Source organism: Macrobrachium nipponense, chromosome 9, assembly GCF_015104395.2.
Source record: "Macrobrachium nipponense isolate FS-2020 chromosome 9, ASM1510439v2, whole genome shotgun sequence".
NCBI classification, from domain to species: Eukaryota; Metazoa; Arthropoda; class Malacostraca; order Decapoda; family Palaemonidae; genus Macrobrachium; species Macrobrachium nipponense.
The window spans coordinates 26,676,556-26,693,342 of NC_061110.1; the positions used below are offsets into that span (position 1 = coordinate 26,676,556).

A 16,787-nucleotide genomic window follows, 5' to 3' on the forward strand; every position below is an offset into this window, starting at 1 on the left:
GTAAGCTTCCATTTTTTCTCGCCTTTTCGTACATTCATCAAAACAGAAAGTGTAGGGGCTGTGCCACTACATTACTGCTGCTACTACAACAACTACTGTTACTTCATTACCAGTATCATTGTCATTATTTTCTTTTAAAGGATAAAGCCCTCAGTGCCAGATACTCCATATTTCAAACTACTCATATAAGGTTAATGAAAGACAAAAAAGGACGTAACCAGTATGTTTTCTTTATTAATTACTTATATACATATTCGATATGTGAAGTAATTGCGTCAGAAACAGATAAATGGAATTCCGTTCGAGTGACTATCACAGGCATCTAAGGAAATGAAACATAAACTCATCAGCAATTACCACTCTGAACAGTTCACGACTAGGAAGAGCAATTGGCAGATCTGGGTTCGTCAACCCCGTTGAGGCGATACAGGCGACTACACTGAGAAAACCCAATACTATTACCTGTTGATCCCTACGAATGGACTTGCTGTGGAATTTGACCTTCATAACGGTTCCGTCCTTATCTTGACATTCGTTATGCTAGGCTGATTTTCATAATAATGTCTGAAGTGACGGTTTAATTAAAAGATGACGTAACTGCTCAGTGTTGCATAGGGACATGTCATAAACATGTCGGTTACTTTACGCAACTGCTTCTGTTTTCAGAGAGAGAGTTGCTGAAGACGGTTCCAATGGCTGACAAAATGAAAACTCAAGTTAGAGTCACACTATTTGCAGATATTTACAGTCTCTCGAGAACGCAAGAGAATCAGGAAATGAAGACAACGTTGTAGCCTACAGTACTACATCTGCTTGAGAAGTAAAATGTGTGCCGTGCCCTAGAATTTGTTCATAGTCGCGTCTCACTCCGGAAATTGTCTGTGTCTTAAAGTTAATAATAGTTCAAGCATTCCAATGCAGATTGGCTTGCTTTGTGATGCCTCGTAGTAGAAAAGCAATAACAGTCATATGAGACCTAAATCATGCAGACGAACAATAAAGATGCCATGTAAGATATGTGCCAATCATGACATAATCAGGAATGAGGATTAACACATAGCAATGTAAGAGGCAATGTAGAGATGTACAGGTAAATCGTAGCTAAAAAGAATTAATTTTGCTTCTCAAACTACTTTCCCACTAGAACCCGACAAATTCTGATGTGTATTTCAAACTGCCAGTTAACTTCCCAAGACTCGGATACTGCTTTTAAAAGTTGTAAAAAAAAGTATCAAACGTAAGAAATGATCATTACGTCCTTATACATATCTAGCAGTTTTACCACTATCATTCGACTGTGTTTTTGTTGTTGTGTATTCCAGCACATAAACTCTCCTCATTAAGATATGTATATACCTACGTATATATATATATATATATATATATATATATATATATATATATATATATATAATATATATATGTGTGTGTATGTGTGTGTGCGTGTGTGTGTGCGTGTGTGTGTCCTTACTGCCAAACTAACTTGCACTAGGATAAAAGTAACTGATTGCAATACTTTACTGAAAAGAACCTAATGGAAGGAAGCTTTCATCTCCATAAACCCTGCAGCAAATATTGCTGTTACACATGACTGCATTCCTGCAGGAGGGCTTTTGCATTTTATGAAGTTATGACACAGGAGAATTTTTATCCCCTTTCAGGAAAAGAAAAAAAAAAATTAATCGCGCTTCAGCACAAAAAGGGAAGCCACTTTCGCGTTTGTAATCTTGAGGTTTTTCAGTTTGAACTTTGCATATGGAAAATGCTTCTAAATTATGTTAAAATTCAAGTGCCTCATCTATCCAATGAAAGAGCAAAATGGTCCTAATCGATTAAATCCACGTTTATATTACTTTTTTGTCACAATAACTTTATAACAATGGCTATCTTACTATAAAGTGAAATTTCCCGCAGCAAAACTTAAAAAACAAGTCTATTATGCCTTGATACCAGAGTAAGAAAATTCAGCATTCAACAAGTTACTGAAACATTCAGTACACGAACCAGATAACGAAACTTAGATATAGAAGCTACGCCTAACTCAGCTAAATGATATTCTGACTGAAGGAAGGAAGCAAAGAGTCAACTATATTCCTGAAAGAATCTTTAAAAGCTGGTGCTAAGGATAAGAGACTAATGACTTTTTACTTTCACCCACGAAACATTTAAAACATCTATGGTGCAACTAAGACATCTTATTCATTATTCATAAAGAGATCCATATCGTGAAGCAATAAACTATCGTCTCCATTTTGATTAAATGTGTCTGCTTTGTCTAGGGTAGATGGGATGGTTGGGGGGAGGGGATTGAAAAAGGTATTTACTGTACAAATGGAATTTTCTCGACGTGTTACTTTAAAAACCTCAGTGGGACCAAGGCAGAGAGAGAGAGAGAGAGAGAGAGAGAGAGGAGAGAGAGAGTTAGGAAAGGATACATTATATTATATATAAAGATTTAACGTTAGTGACAAGTTCTTAGTTAGGGAATGAAATATTTTCCAGCTTCCCACTCTCCATAACAAAAGAGAAGAACCTCGTCTCCTCCAAACACTTGTTGAGTATCAAAATGGGAAGCTATAGTTCTTATGTACAAGTTTTCACACTTCACTTCTACGAGGGAGATTCCTCAAACCGAAATGGTTATGAAATCCTATATTCTTTTCTTCATTAGCAAAAATAATAGGACATACTACAATTACCAGTAAAAATCTATGCAAAAGGTCAAATGAAACATAACGCCCTTAAGTATATCATGTCTCCTGAAGTGCGTCATTTCTTCAATGTGAAATGACAATGATTCGTCTGTAAGAAAGTCTTCCTGACACATGAATAACTGATCTAAGTATGTTACATCCATCTGGCTGTTTAGAATACGACTATCTGTGATATTATGTACCGCGGATAGAATTCTACAGTTCTGGAATCTGAATAGTACCTGGGTGTTTATTTCAATGAGGGGTGTGTATGTTTTTACACGCAAAACCTCCCACCTGAAATCAGAAAGTCTTTCTATCTCAGTTGATGCTTTAAAATGTTAGACGTGGGAACATTACCAAAGTAGATTAATGTTAAATCTGATGCTTTATACTTTCCCATTCCTTTGTTTCCCTTGCGCCTGGCGTAGGATCACCAGTAACCGCTGAGAATTTATGTTTAATGCACTCATTCTTCAGAAAAAAATTGCGATTAGTACTATCAGTCACCGCAACATTTCTTCAAAACTGATTAATTAATGCTTATTGTAAATAAGTCTCTATTTAATATCTACAAAGCACAAAATCACCGAGGCACTTGCCTTCATGTCTGTGTTTACCATAACTGCTTCACCAGGTATGACCTGTATTTATTTATCTATGTGTTACTTAAATTGAGCATCTTCCATACGTCTAAAATGTACAGTATGGGTATACGTATTTTCATGCGAGTTGTCTCTGCACAAGAATTTTTGACCTTATAATAATAATATGTGAAGTACTAATCGCTTTCTATAGACAACATGCAATATTGTTTTAGCTTTCAATTAATAGTCAGAAACGGTAGCATACTTAAATTAAGTAATATAAGCAATGCTTAGATAAAGTTAATGGTTTTACGCCTCATCTTTGTGCAAAAAGGTTTTACTTCCCATAGAAAGTCCACTTCCATAATTCATCCAATGCTTATGAAAGGCAACGTTATATTTTTAACTCAGCCAAAAAAAGCAGACAATAAAATTTGATAATAAGGCTCTTTGTACTTTCCAAGAGAAAACTCATTCTTGGAACCTTTCTTGTACAATGAATGATGGGTTGTATTATATCGGGGTGCTATTAGCATAAGAGTAAATTTAATATTACCAATCAGATTTTATTTTTCAAATTGAAGAACATCATAAGTAAATATGTGCTAGAAGAAAAGTATCTAGTCATTATTAAATGTCAAAGTTATTTTTCTTTATTCGCTCCAAAACAATTATCTCCAAATGCTTTCCGAAAGATTTGTCCGCATTTCTACATTTTTTCTATGAGATCTTTGTTTGCCTCTTATACTACATTTCATATTTCTTTACAATTCATCTTCTAAATCAACATATGACTTTGACAACAAATCGTTATTATTTCTGTAGTTACCTATATTATCAAAGATTCTACATTGTTAATGAAAAATAATTCTTAGAAGAAAATGTAAATGAAAAAAAAGAATAAAGTGTATCTTTCACAATTCATAGGTGGATATTGGTGGGTGCTTCATTAGTGATCAAAAATATATATATATATATCAAGACATATATCTATAAGAAAATGAAGCTTCACTAGTATGTGTATAGTTGTGATACTGATAGACTACGTAATCTTTTATTCATAGTAAAATTTCTTCATATATGAACGGTAAACAAAGTTCTATCATTATTTACTATATATATAGTGATTTATAACATCATGCGTATATGTATTTATACTTATATAATCTCATACAAATGTTATCTCCTAAAATACGGAAACTTTAACCCCAAGGTACAACAGTTTAGGCTTTGCGCAAACGTACCATACAGGCGCAAGTTGTGTGAAGTATGTGAGTGCAGCATCTAAAATGCGCAGACCAACGGAAACCGAGGATTAGAACGGGAGAAGTTGGGTCGCTGCGCCTTTTGCTAAATAACGTCTGAATGTTTCGTTCCAAGACTTTCCCATCATTCCTGAGTGGTTTGAGAGTATTGATATCCCAAAGGAAAAAGTGAATCGCGCCATCCTCTCTTTGAGCTCAAGAAACCGAATGAACTAGATGTCAGATGACCGAGTTTCTCTATTGACATTACTTAAAGCCATTTAGTGTAATAATGATGTCTACTTGCGCATTGGATATCAAATACACTTACTAAGAGGATACAGTAGGCGATTATTGCCGTCTTAGAAAATAGTCAAAGAACATACGGATCCTTTACCTTCATAAAGGTGCAGGAGTTTCGACTTCTCCTTCAGAGGAAACTCGTGATTTGTCATTGTCAAGAGACCAACCAAATAGAATGACACGTGAGCGCTGTATCCTGGGTCGCTCTGTGAAATTAGGAGGGCTATGTAATGCTTCATAGCTATCATAAAAAGGTTCATAGTCCTAGGATTATCATATAGCACAAGAACACTGGGATAAAAGGAAATTTCGAAGGAATTCATAAACTTCATATCCTTCGCATCGACGTTGAGATCTAGTGTATATTCCCAAAGGAAAATATCATGACACAGTCTGACCTACCACAGCACACCGTCATTGACGAGTAATTTATAAAATATGATTCATCTAAAAAGTTGCTTTTCAAAACGTGTTGGAAATGACCTGATGCACTCAGGCCTCATAGGTAACCTAGATGAACAGCTGTCTTCATGACAGACAATGAGTCGCCGTGCGTGATATTCCGAAAAAAAAGAAAGAAAAAAAAACAGACTAGGTTATTCGCCCATTTTTGAAAGGAGAATTTCTGCTCATGTCAGACTTTTTCTCGTAATCAGGATGAAAGAAAATGGGAACACATTTCCATACCACCGTCACTTACAGCTACCAAGCCATCAAAGTCAAAGTGCCATAAAAACCAAGCAGTGCCTCTGTGTGCAACCGTCTTCTTGAGTGCCTCCAGCAGCTCCTAAACGAACAAAACTCTCTGGCCAGTTGAACCAGACCAGGCATTTGCAAACGTCCAGCAGGCAGGCGTACCAGTCGACTTGGGCCATCGACAAAACTAGTGCTACTCGACGAGTAAGGTTTTTTTGGTTTACGGATCAGTTGGCAACGCTGACCCTCATCACACTCCAATGTTACTGAATCTCATCGAATAAATTAAACGAGTGGATGACGCTTTCGTTCTGAAACATAAATGGCAATGATGATGTCATTAAACCTGGTGCGCACATCAGTAACTTATAGATCTTACCCTAAAAGATAATGAGGACATGTAATCTGTACATGCATGCACTTACTCCATGTCATTCCAGCTCAAGCGCATGCACAGACGCGCAAACATATATATATATACATACATATACATACTATAGTATAATATATATATTATATATATATATATCATATATATATATATATATATAGATATATAATTATTATATACCTATATATATATTTATATATATAAATATATATATATATATATATATATGAATATTGCTAAGGCACATCTGCTTTCTTGCGATATTCCGAATTTCTTTCCCTGTCCAAGTTTGTTGCTTTTTTGTCTGATTATTTTTTTACTGGATGTAGACATGCATGCTCTGCTCAAAGTACTCGAAATTTTAATGGTTAATCAAAATGTTTTGTAAACTATGCGAACATTATCATAACTTCAACTTAATTTTTCAGCTTCTCTTATATGAGTGGTTAGTTTATTTTCAGTTGTAAAAAACTTTATACAATATTCTTTGTTTTCTGATACTACTGTGTGTGTATCAATGTCAGTTAGATTTGTTACTAAAATTGCTTAATTGTGATATTCATTTACCATAAATTAATTTTTTTTGGCGTCTGTGACATAAATTAAAATTTAAGTAATAGTTGCCTGGATAAATTGCTACCACAATTCTAAAACTAAATTATTAATTAAGTATTTTTGGGGATTCACTCCGTTCAAGAAAGCGTCCTCCAGATTTCCAAGGCAACGCATATGGACACTAAGGTACTTACATGAGATAAGAAGCAAATAACTGACTTAGGAGTTAGTTATGTGTTTGTTAACCACTCCTGCATACAAACCTGGCTGAAGGCACTAAAAATCTGGTATTTCAAAGGCACTGTAGTGCTTCTAATTTTATATGTTGAACAAGACGGTGCAATTGAACTGGCACGATATAAATTTATTTCCAATTTTCCATGTGAAAATCTAAACAGGGACCACTTTCCATGAAGTTATGACTTATGTTCTTGATAGCTAGGTCTGTCTCAATAAAGTTAATGCCAGCATCGATAAACAAAGTATTATTGGCACTGCTTCAAGCCATAGGCTGTTTCCATAGTTCGTCTCATGGATAAAGCAAATGCCTCAACATACGAGAATTGTTTCTAACAATTTTACCAGTACAACTTGTATTTTGGTTTTACGTACAATGTCCTTAACAATACCATTGCTAAATCATAACTGTTCTTCACTAATGACCTATATGACGAACTTAGAATACTGCATTAAACTAAATAGATAAAAATAGTTACCTTTGAGCAGTATTCCATAAACTCGTCCATCGTGACCACACCATCGTTGTTCAAGTCCAGCTTCTGCAAAAACAATCTCTTGTCAATATATGAATATCACATCAAAGCATACAACGCATTCTTATTCTGTGATGAAATATTGAATGTAACATACAAGTTCATCCATTTGCGATACGACACAGTACTGACAAAGGTGAAAGAACAGGCGGTGTATTTTTGTCTGTCTCCCTAAATCCTCTTTCTGTATAAATCAGTTTCCACCGTGTTGTATATTTTTCATAAAAAATGAGAAGAACCTCGTGAACAAAATTCAAAACAGATAATTATCGCTCCATTAACGGAAGACACAGAAAGGAAAATTCATCTTGACCTGAACAGACAAGCCCAGTTTCTTTCCCGAGAGCCGAAGGAAGATTTTTGGTCTTGATAAAGGCAGATAGATTAATTATCCTTCAATATATATAGGGATCTACAAATGAGCAAAGTAAAAAAATAACTCATGCTTTAAATTCCCTAGGAGAAAATATTCCCTCTGATATTCAAGTGAAACTAGACCTAACGTGTCGAGATAATGACCACTGACCTAATATCCAAAGTCAGTTGCATCAGCAAAGGTTAAGGTTAAGTTACATTGGCTGACATGGGCATGCACATGAGTTTAGAGACGGATGGGCAAATGCCAAAGAGCCCTGGTTTAAATGACCATAAATTCGAATTCACCGAGAACTACTGGCTTAATCTACAATACGTAAGTGGCCTTTATGAAAGTTGCTGGTTTTAACATGGTAAGCAAAAGAGGATTTACCTCATTTGTAGCCTTCGGAGTAAAGTCACATTGGTTTGTGGTATGAAACTGCCATGCTTAGTAATGAAGGTTAATCCAATAGCCAGATGTGTGTGTGTGCGGATACTATAAAGTGTACATACACATACATAGATACAGATTTAGAAAGTTGCTTCGCTGTCTGTTAGTTAGCACCATGTACAGCTGGCTAAGTTGGCAGCACTTGAATTTGAGCACCGAGCTCTGGTACGGCAACACACTTCATGTATACACTAGATCCATAATCAGGTAATATACACCCCGAGATCACTGTGGTCAATTATAATGCGGCCCCAGTTGTCAAAAGATTGCCCATGTCTGCCTTAGATGGAGAAAGGATTAATGAAGATGGATTTTCAAACATGTGGGAACGATCTTATCTAGTACATATTCCCTCGAGTTTGAATTTAGTGAAAACTAATTTATATGTATATATACATGTATGTATATCTATGTATGTGTGTATGTGTGCATATGTATATAATTATATTATTTTTCCTTAACAGTACGCTGCTCCAGAAATAAGGTAAAAGAATGACAAACTTTGTCATTCCTATCCCCCCATCACTCACACACACACATCTATATATACATGCGTATGTATGTATATATGTGTATGTATTGTATACAAATATGTGATTTATATATAATACACTATGATATTTGTATACATCTATATATATATTTATATATAATATATATATATAGATATATATATGTATATATGTGTGTGTGTGTGTGTGTGTGTGTGTGTGTGTGTGTGTGTATGTGCGAGAAACTAAGAGGGGTTATTAGCACTGCGTCAGTGAACAGTGTATCAAACACTGGTGTTACATGGGTAGAATTACTGAACTGTAATGATACAGTTAGGAAATACCAGAAGAATACATATGTGGTAGATCTCCAAGATTGGAGTAATGACAGTGGTTCAGTGGCTATTGTAGAGGGGAAAACTGAGTTTTCAGAGGCTGAAATGCAATCAAGGAAGCAGATATTTAGAGAACATTTAGCTAATGCAGATATAAAGAGCATATAGAAGCGGTAAGCGAGCTCTTGGTAGAATTTGGGGACACGGTAGCTTTACTAGGGGATAAACAGGGATTGACTAATGTGTTAGAACATAAGATAAAGTTAGAGAAAGGTACAAAACCCATTTTTATCCCTGCATACCGCATACCTTTCAAAATCAGAGAACAGGTAGAAAAAGAGATCAGTAAATGGAAAGAGGAAGGAATCATTAGACCTAGTGCTTCTCCATACAACTTTCCTCTGTTAGCAGTGCCTAAGAAAGACGGTTCTGTCCGAGTATGCGTCGATTTTAGGCGTTTGAATGAAAAGACAATTCCTGACCGTTACCAAGTCGCGTGCATACCAGATCTTTTTGTAGAAATCGGGGGACATAATATTTACAGCTCAATTGATTTAGCGCAGGGTTTTTTGCAGGTCCCACTTAGTGAAAATAGTAAGAAATATACTGCCTTTTCAGTGACGAAGGGACACTATGAATTTACTCGGATGTTGTTCGGTTTATCGGGTAATCCGATGACCTTTACCAGGTTGGTAAACAGATTTGCACGGGTTATTGGGTAAAAATGTTTTTGTGTACATGGATGATATATTGATTGCAACAGACTCGATCGTGCAACACTTAGAAGTGCTTAAGGAAGTACTTAGGAGACTTAGGTTAGCAGGATTGAAAATTAAACTAGCTAAGTGTTCCTTCTTGAAAAAGCAAACCACATATTTAGGTCATGTCACATCCAAGGAAGGGGTCAAAGTAAACAACGAGAAAGTCAAAGCAATAGCAGATTTTCGCGCCCCGAAATCAAAGAAAGAAATTAAGTCATTTCTAGGGATGGCAGGAATTTTTCGTAGGTTTGTGAAAGGATTTTCTAATATAGCAGCTCCTCTAACATGTTTATTGCAAGAAGACATTCAATTTCATTGGGGAGAACCGCAAGAAGTAAGATTTCAAAAACTTAAGGACGCGTTAATGAATCCCCAGTTCTGATATTTCCAGATTTCAGCAAACCGTTCACATTAGTGACTGATGCCAGTCAGGAGGGTATAGGTGCTTGCCTTATGCAAACCTTTAATGGGAGGTTCAATCCCATTGCATTTTATGGCAGGAAATTTAGGACAAAGGGCAGCAATGAAAGATTAATGGCTACCGTAGATAAAGAAGCCTTTGCAATAGTATCAAGTTTGGTTCATTTTAAAATGCTACTGATGGGGAATAAAGTAGAAGTCCTTACAGACCACAAGCCATTATTGGATTTTTTTAATAAACCCGATTTGTCACCCAAAAGAACTCGATGGTTCTTAACTATCAGGGGCTTCGATGCAAAGCTCAAATATATAGAAATTTTTATGACACGGAAGGATCTCAAGTTACGCTAGTTACTAGTGATTCTATACAATGGGATATGAGTCTCATACAGCAAAGGCAGGATGAAGATGAAATTTTGGCAGACGCAAAAGCATTTCTCAGAGGAGAATCAGTCAGGAAAGGTTATAAGTTACCTTTTTCAGGATTAGAATTAGAAGGTAATCTATTGATCAGGAAAATTAAATTTAAATTAAGGACTAGTGAAAGTAAAGGAGACACGACACAGATTGTAATTCCGAAAAGCCTAATTCCAGTGGCTTTGGATATAGTACATTGGTTCGGTAGTCCACACTTGGGAATAGAAAAAAAGTATAATGAGGTGCGTGCTAAATATATTTGGAATAATATGGGGAAAGATGTAGAAAATTTTGTAAAAAGCTGTACAGTATGCAATGCTTGCAAACCCGCAAGGATAACTTCCTGCAAATTAGGGTCATACCCTATACCAAGTAGACCTTTTCAGAGAATACATATGGATATCCTAGGAAATTTTTGTGAATCTAGATATGCGAATAAGTACCTGATGGTAATAATAGATGAACTAACGAGGATAGTAGCTATAGCATTTTTCAATGGTATCATTTGCAGATATGGCTCACCCGAGGTTTTATTGACCGACAATGGCAGAGAATTCGTAAACAAGACTTTGGAATGTTTGGCAGAAGTCATGGGGATACAGAAAGTAACAATTATTCCATACAGACCTGAAGCTAATGGGTTATGGGAACGAGCAAACAGGAAAGTGCTCGAAGCTCTCAGGAAGACTGTAGGAGGAAATGATAAAAACTGGGACGGATATATAGATATTGTTTTAGACATAACATCAACACTATGGTCAGTGATTCCATTAAAATGTCTTCATTTGAAGCATTGTTTGGTTGCCAAGCACGAGGCACATTTGATCTGTTAACTATACCTCCTCATGGAACAGATACAATCGAAGCATTAATTTCCACAGCAAAGGAGAGACATGCTTGTCTCAGCCGTAATCTCAAGGCTACGACCCGAGAAATGATGGAAAGAAGTAACAAGAAATCATTAGATGATAAAATTGCAGTTGGGGACAATGAATTTATAAAATTCAATGTGAGAAATGAACTAAATTACAAATTGGTTCATTTTAAAATGCTACTGAAATTTGAAGGTCCTTTTAGAGTTATTGAGAAAAAGACAGGACACAGATTTGTAGTCTTAGATGAAAAGACAGGTCGGTCGAAATTAACTCACATATCTAAATTGAAAAAGGTTGGTAGTAATAACTAATAATAACATCGCGCAGTTGCATTTTTTCAGATTTTGAAAATTGATGACGAAATGTGATTAATCAGTTTAATGTAACGTTTTTTTTCCTTTCATTTCTTCAACTATTCTTCTTACTATGCGCAAACTGCGGTGATTTGGAGTAAAAACCAGAAGTAATTATTTCATGATGAAAAACGAGGTGAAAAAATATGGGAAATTACTGTTAAGTTGAGAAATATTATAAGAGGTCCGTGGTGGTGATTTGGTGATTCCTGGTGGTATTGGTTTATTAGGGCTGAGTTTTTGTGGCTATTTTGGTGGTGAATTATTTTGTGAACTGTGGTTTTACGAGTCAAAAAGGTGGTGATTGTGGTTCTTTAATGGCTCTTGGAGGGTGGCACTAGTGCATTGTGGTTTTATGAGGCCCTATAAAGGTGTTGTATTTTATGAGGTTATATTCACCAGTGGTTATATTTGGCAGTATATAATTGTTATGCATAATTCTTGAATTGTGATAATAATTCTCCCAGTAAGCTTAATAGGGGTCAGTAGATAAAGATCATATTTTATTTTTGTGAAGAATTTTAGTCCTTAATAATTGACTATGAGATTGGGTATATTAGTTTATGACAGATTCGTGTGTTAAAGCAAGATTGAATTTCTTCTAAGATCATAGAGACTTGTCAAAAAGTCAGTTAGAACCTATTAATGACGAAACACGGACACACGATGACTTGAGAGAATTCCCAACTTCACGTGAGGGTGACAACGAAAACAACTTAGGATCTACAACGCCAGAGGTCGAATCTTCACACGGGCGACAGTGTTACGGATCGCCTTTGCAAAGACGAAATGTCGTCGACGGATCATCTCAGGATACATTCTGGGACAAATCAGGAGTCTACAATCTTATGCGAGGTGGGTGCAAGACGCACTTGCATGAGAGTCACAGGATATTTCAAGTTGGCCACGAGGTGGCGGTTAAGATTATTTCATCGGAGGACGTTGAATCTACAGTTCAGCAAAGAGGGTGTTAGGTTACACCTACAGGCGTCGCAGACGCTTAATAATGGCGCATGCAGAGTCGTTTCAAGATGGTTCACACGTTCAGCCGGGATCTACAATTATTCGACAAAGGTGTTCGTGAAACACTTACATGGGACCACGAGGCAATTAAAGTTCTGCCTACACAGGAGACGGTTACGGTTCCGCCGCTAGAGGATAACAACGAGGACGAATTCTTCTTCAACAAACGCTACACAGTTCCAGTGATTGCAGTTATAGTAGCTATAATGATAGTCGAAATATGTGTTATAGGAGCTATCCTGCAAACATTATGAACTAGTATATACTAGTAGCCAGTGTGGTGTGCGACAAGGGTGCACAAAAGACAGGTGGCCGAGCCATATTAAAGGCACTAGTAACAGTCTATAATATTAAATAGTCGGGTAGATGACATTAGCTCTTGCCGGTTAGAGACAGATGCAAAACACTGGATTCCTCAAAGATGCTGAAATGAAAAAACAAACAGGAAAGCTTACCGGCGCACAATTGGGGTCAGTGACGCATCCCGAAGATCACGAGTTTCGTGTATGTAATGTGCATGACTCTTGTGCGCCAATTGGTAAGTGTGTGTGTTCGTAACGAACAGAAAATGACATCTAGGGGAAAAGTTGCAAAGGGGGACTCACTGAATTTGATTGATAGTGTGGAACACGCCACAGAAGAGGTGCTAGAAGAGATGTTGCAGATCCGTCAGACAAGGTACCGTAGAGGAGAAACTTTGAAAAAGTTAACATTTGAAGTGACAATTACTTGAGTCCTAGAGAAAGAGAAGTGAGGAGCGGCAAACATTCTTATTTGACGAACTTTAATGTTTCATGGTGTCATAATTATGGTCTATCTATTTCAGATGGATTCGAAGTCACCTTATGGGTTTCTCTAGACTAATTTTGACTATTAATAAACTATGAATGTTTGGACATGAAGGGGAAAAGGGGGTACTTACTTAAATATGATTTTGAGAGGAATATGATAGTTTAACGTTTCATTTTGGGTCAGGCTTAATTAAGTTTATTCCATTTTCATGTTAGCTAATTTTGTGAAATAAAAAGTATATTTTTGTAACAACAAAGAATTAACATTAGCCTAGTTTGAAACTGATTTTCAGCCAACTCCAGAGATGGCATTCAACAGAAAAAGGTAGGCTACGTTACCAGTTAGATGTTTTGTTTTCATTTGTTTAAGCGAGTGTCTATTGACCCCGTTAGAGATTTTTTCTTGTTAGACATATATATATATATACAGTGGTACCTCAACATACGAAAGGCTCAACTTACGAAAAATTCGAGTTACGAAAGCAAATACGAAGATTTTTTTGGCTCTACATACGAAAATAGTTCAGGATACGAAAGGTTGTTGCTGTAAAGTCCTGAGATTCGCCCGGACCACCGATAACAATTTTAAAACTTGCATGCCGCCAACTGAGTAGACTCGCCACCATTCTCCCGCTCTCCCATTGGTTCTTGATGCTAGTCACTGCCATAAGATCCTGGTCTCCTATTGATCAGCATCTCTCCCATGACCCCATCATGCATCTACGTAGTGGCGTGCTTTTTCGGCCACTCGGCAGCAGCATCGTTATCGTAAGCATGCGGAATTCGTTAGTTCTATACGATTTCGTTTATTGACGTAAATTCGTTAGTGATTTCGTTGTAGTACTACTTTACCGTGTTGTGTGAGAACTTTACTACATACGTATACAACATAACTTAATTATATACAGTTTATACGTAGTCATGGGTCCCAAGAAAGTTGAAGTTCACGGAAAGAAGAGACAAAAATGGAGATTATCAAGAAGTATGAAGCTGGCATGCGATTGAGTGTGATTGCCAAGGAATATGGCCGAAATCCATCGACAATAGGCACCATCCTTAAGCAGAAGGAAGCCATCAAAGCAGCTACACCTTCCAAGGGCGTGACTATTTTGTCTAGCAAGAGGAGCCACGTGCACGATGAGATGGAAAGGCTGCTTCTTGTCTGGATAAAAGACAAAGAAATCGCTGTCGATACGATAACCGAGATGGCAATCTGCCACAAGGCCAGCGCTATTTTTGGCGATTTGATTGCCCAGGCCAAAGACGACGGAGGAGAAGGGACATCGATACCAACCCCAGACTTCAAGGCTTCTCATGGGTGGTTAGAAAAATTCCGTAAACGAACTGGCATCCATTCAGTGGTGCAGCATGGGGAGATGGCCAGCTCAGACACGAAAGCGGCCTAAGCCTTTATTAAGATATTCGACGAGATGCCGATCAACGAAGGCTACAGTTCTCACCAAGTCTTCAACTGTGATGAGACTGGCCTTTTGTGGAAAAGAATGCCTCGTCGGACTTACATCACGCAGGAAGAGAAGAAGCTACCAAGGCATAAGCCTATGAAAGAAAGGCTTACGCTCGCACTTTGTTCGAACGCCAGTGGGGATTGCAAGGTGAAGCCCCTACTTGTCTATCATTCGGAGACTCCTCGAGCCTTCAAGGCCCACAAAGTGCTGAAGGAGAAGCTTCAAGTGATTGGGAGGGCTAATGCGAAAGCCTGGGTAATGAGACTTTTGTTCACCGAGTGGGTAAATCTGTGTTTCAGCCCGACAGTGAAGAAATTCTTGGAAGAGAAGTGCTTCCCTCTGAAATGTCTGCTGTTGTTGGACAATGCCCCTGCTCACCCTCCTGGCCTCGAAGAAGATATCCTAGAGGAATATTCTTTTGTCAAGGTTCTTTATCTTCTGCCTAACACCATCCCTCTCCTCCAGCCCATGGACCAGCAAGTGATATCGAACTTCAAGAAGCTGTATACGAAACATCTTTTCAAGAGATGTTTCGACATCATCGATACCACAAACCTCACTTTGTGTGAATTTTGGAAGGAGTATTTCGATGTTGTGATATGCATCCGACTCATTGATCAAGCTTGGCAGGAGGTTTCGAGGCGAACCTTGAATTCTTTGTGGAGGAAACTCTGGCCTGATGCCGTAGCCGTCCGAGACTTCAAGGGATTCGACGTGGGCGAAGCTGGTGCTGCAGATTCAGGAACAGTTGACGATCCTGAAACTGTTTCGCAACCAGATCTTGACGAGATCGTTGCACTTGGCAAGTCCATGGGGCTGGTCGTCGACGAGGATGACATCAATGACCTTCTCGAGGAGCACCAAGAGGAGCTTACAACGGATGACCTGAAGGAGTTGGAGGCCATGCAACATAACTTCGTTCAAGAAGAGTTTTCTAGCAGCGGCGAGGAGGAGGAGGATGACCCTATGACAATGGCAGAAATTAAGGATGCTCTAGCTGCTTTTCATAAGGTGCAATCATTTGTAGAAAGGAGACACCCCGAAAAGGCTTACACAGGTCGTATGCTTGCGCAGTTCGATGACGTTTGCCTGAGTTGTTTCAGGAACATTGTGAAAAGTAGGCTGAAGCAATCTTCCTTGGATAGTTATTTTTTTAAAGAGGCCTTTAGTAGGAGTAAGGAAAGAGGAAGATCCAATTGATACTACAAAAAAACAGAAAGTTGAAAATGGTGAAGAAATTGAAATTTTGTAAAAAAAAAAAAAAAAAAAATGTAAAGTATAAAAAAGTAAAAAAAAAATGTAAAAATTAAAAAGACAAAAAAAAAAAAAACATTAATTTTAAGTGTTTTGTAAAGTTACGTGTTACAGTTTTGTTAATGTGTTTCATAAAGTTTAGTTTATGTTTCCTCACATTTTTAATGTGTTTTGTTAAGTTAAGTGTATGTACTACGTAACAAATTTTCTGCCGTTTGTCCTCCTCCTCTGTCGCCACTTTCGGAGATAGCCTCACTCGAAAGGTAAGGTTCCACATTTTACTACGTACATACGTATGTACGTACAGTATTTCTTGTATACCATGTACACTAATACACTTTATTTACAGGTACATATTAGTAGTACGTATTAAGTCAGGTATTGAATGGTCCAAATTGTTGTAGTATTTCATTGTTTATTGGTCAATTTAGCTTTATTATAAAATTTACTGGGGTGTTTTTGTAGGGCTTGGAACGTATTATGCATTTTACGTGTAAAATGCGGTTGAAGATATGAAAAGCTCATGTTACGAAGGCCGCCTCGGAACGGAT

At 37.3% G+C, this 16,787-nt stretch overlaps 1 protein-coding gene across 1 annotated transcript in view; it reads right to left on the reverse strand.

Moving 5' to 3' along the window:
* Window positions 1–207: 207 nt before the first annotated feature.
* The window catches only part of LOC135218411 (Kv channel-interacting protein 4-like), a gene marked incomplete in the record, with an annotated part of 956,178 nt that continues 939,598 nt past the window's right edge, over window positions 208–16,787 (reverse strand). The window contains 2 exon segments of the mRNA XM_064254714.1: window positions 208–5,834; window positions 7,186–7,248. Of these exon segments, the coding sequence (XP_064110784.1) occupies window positions 5,787–5,834; window positions 7,186–7,248 (111 nt within the window).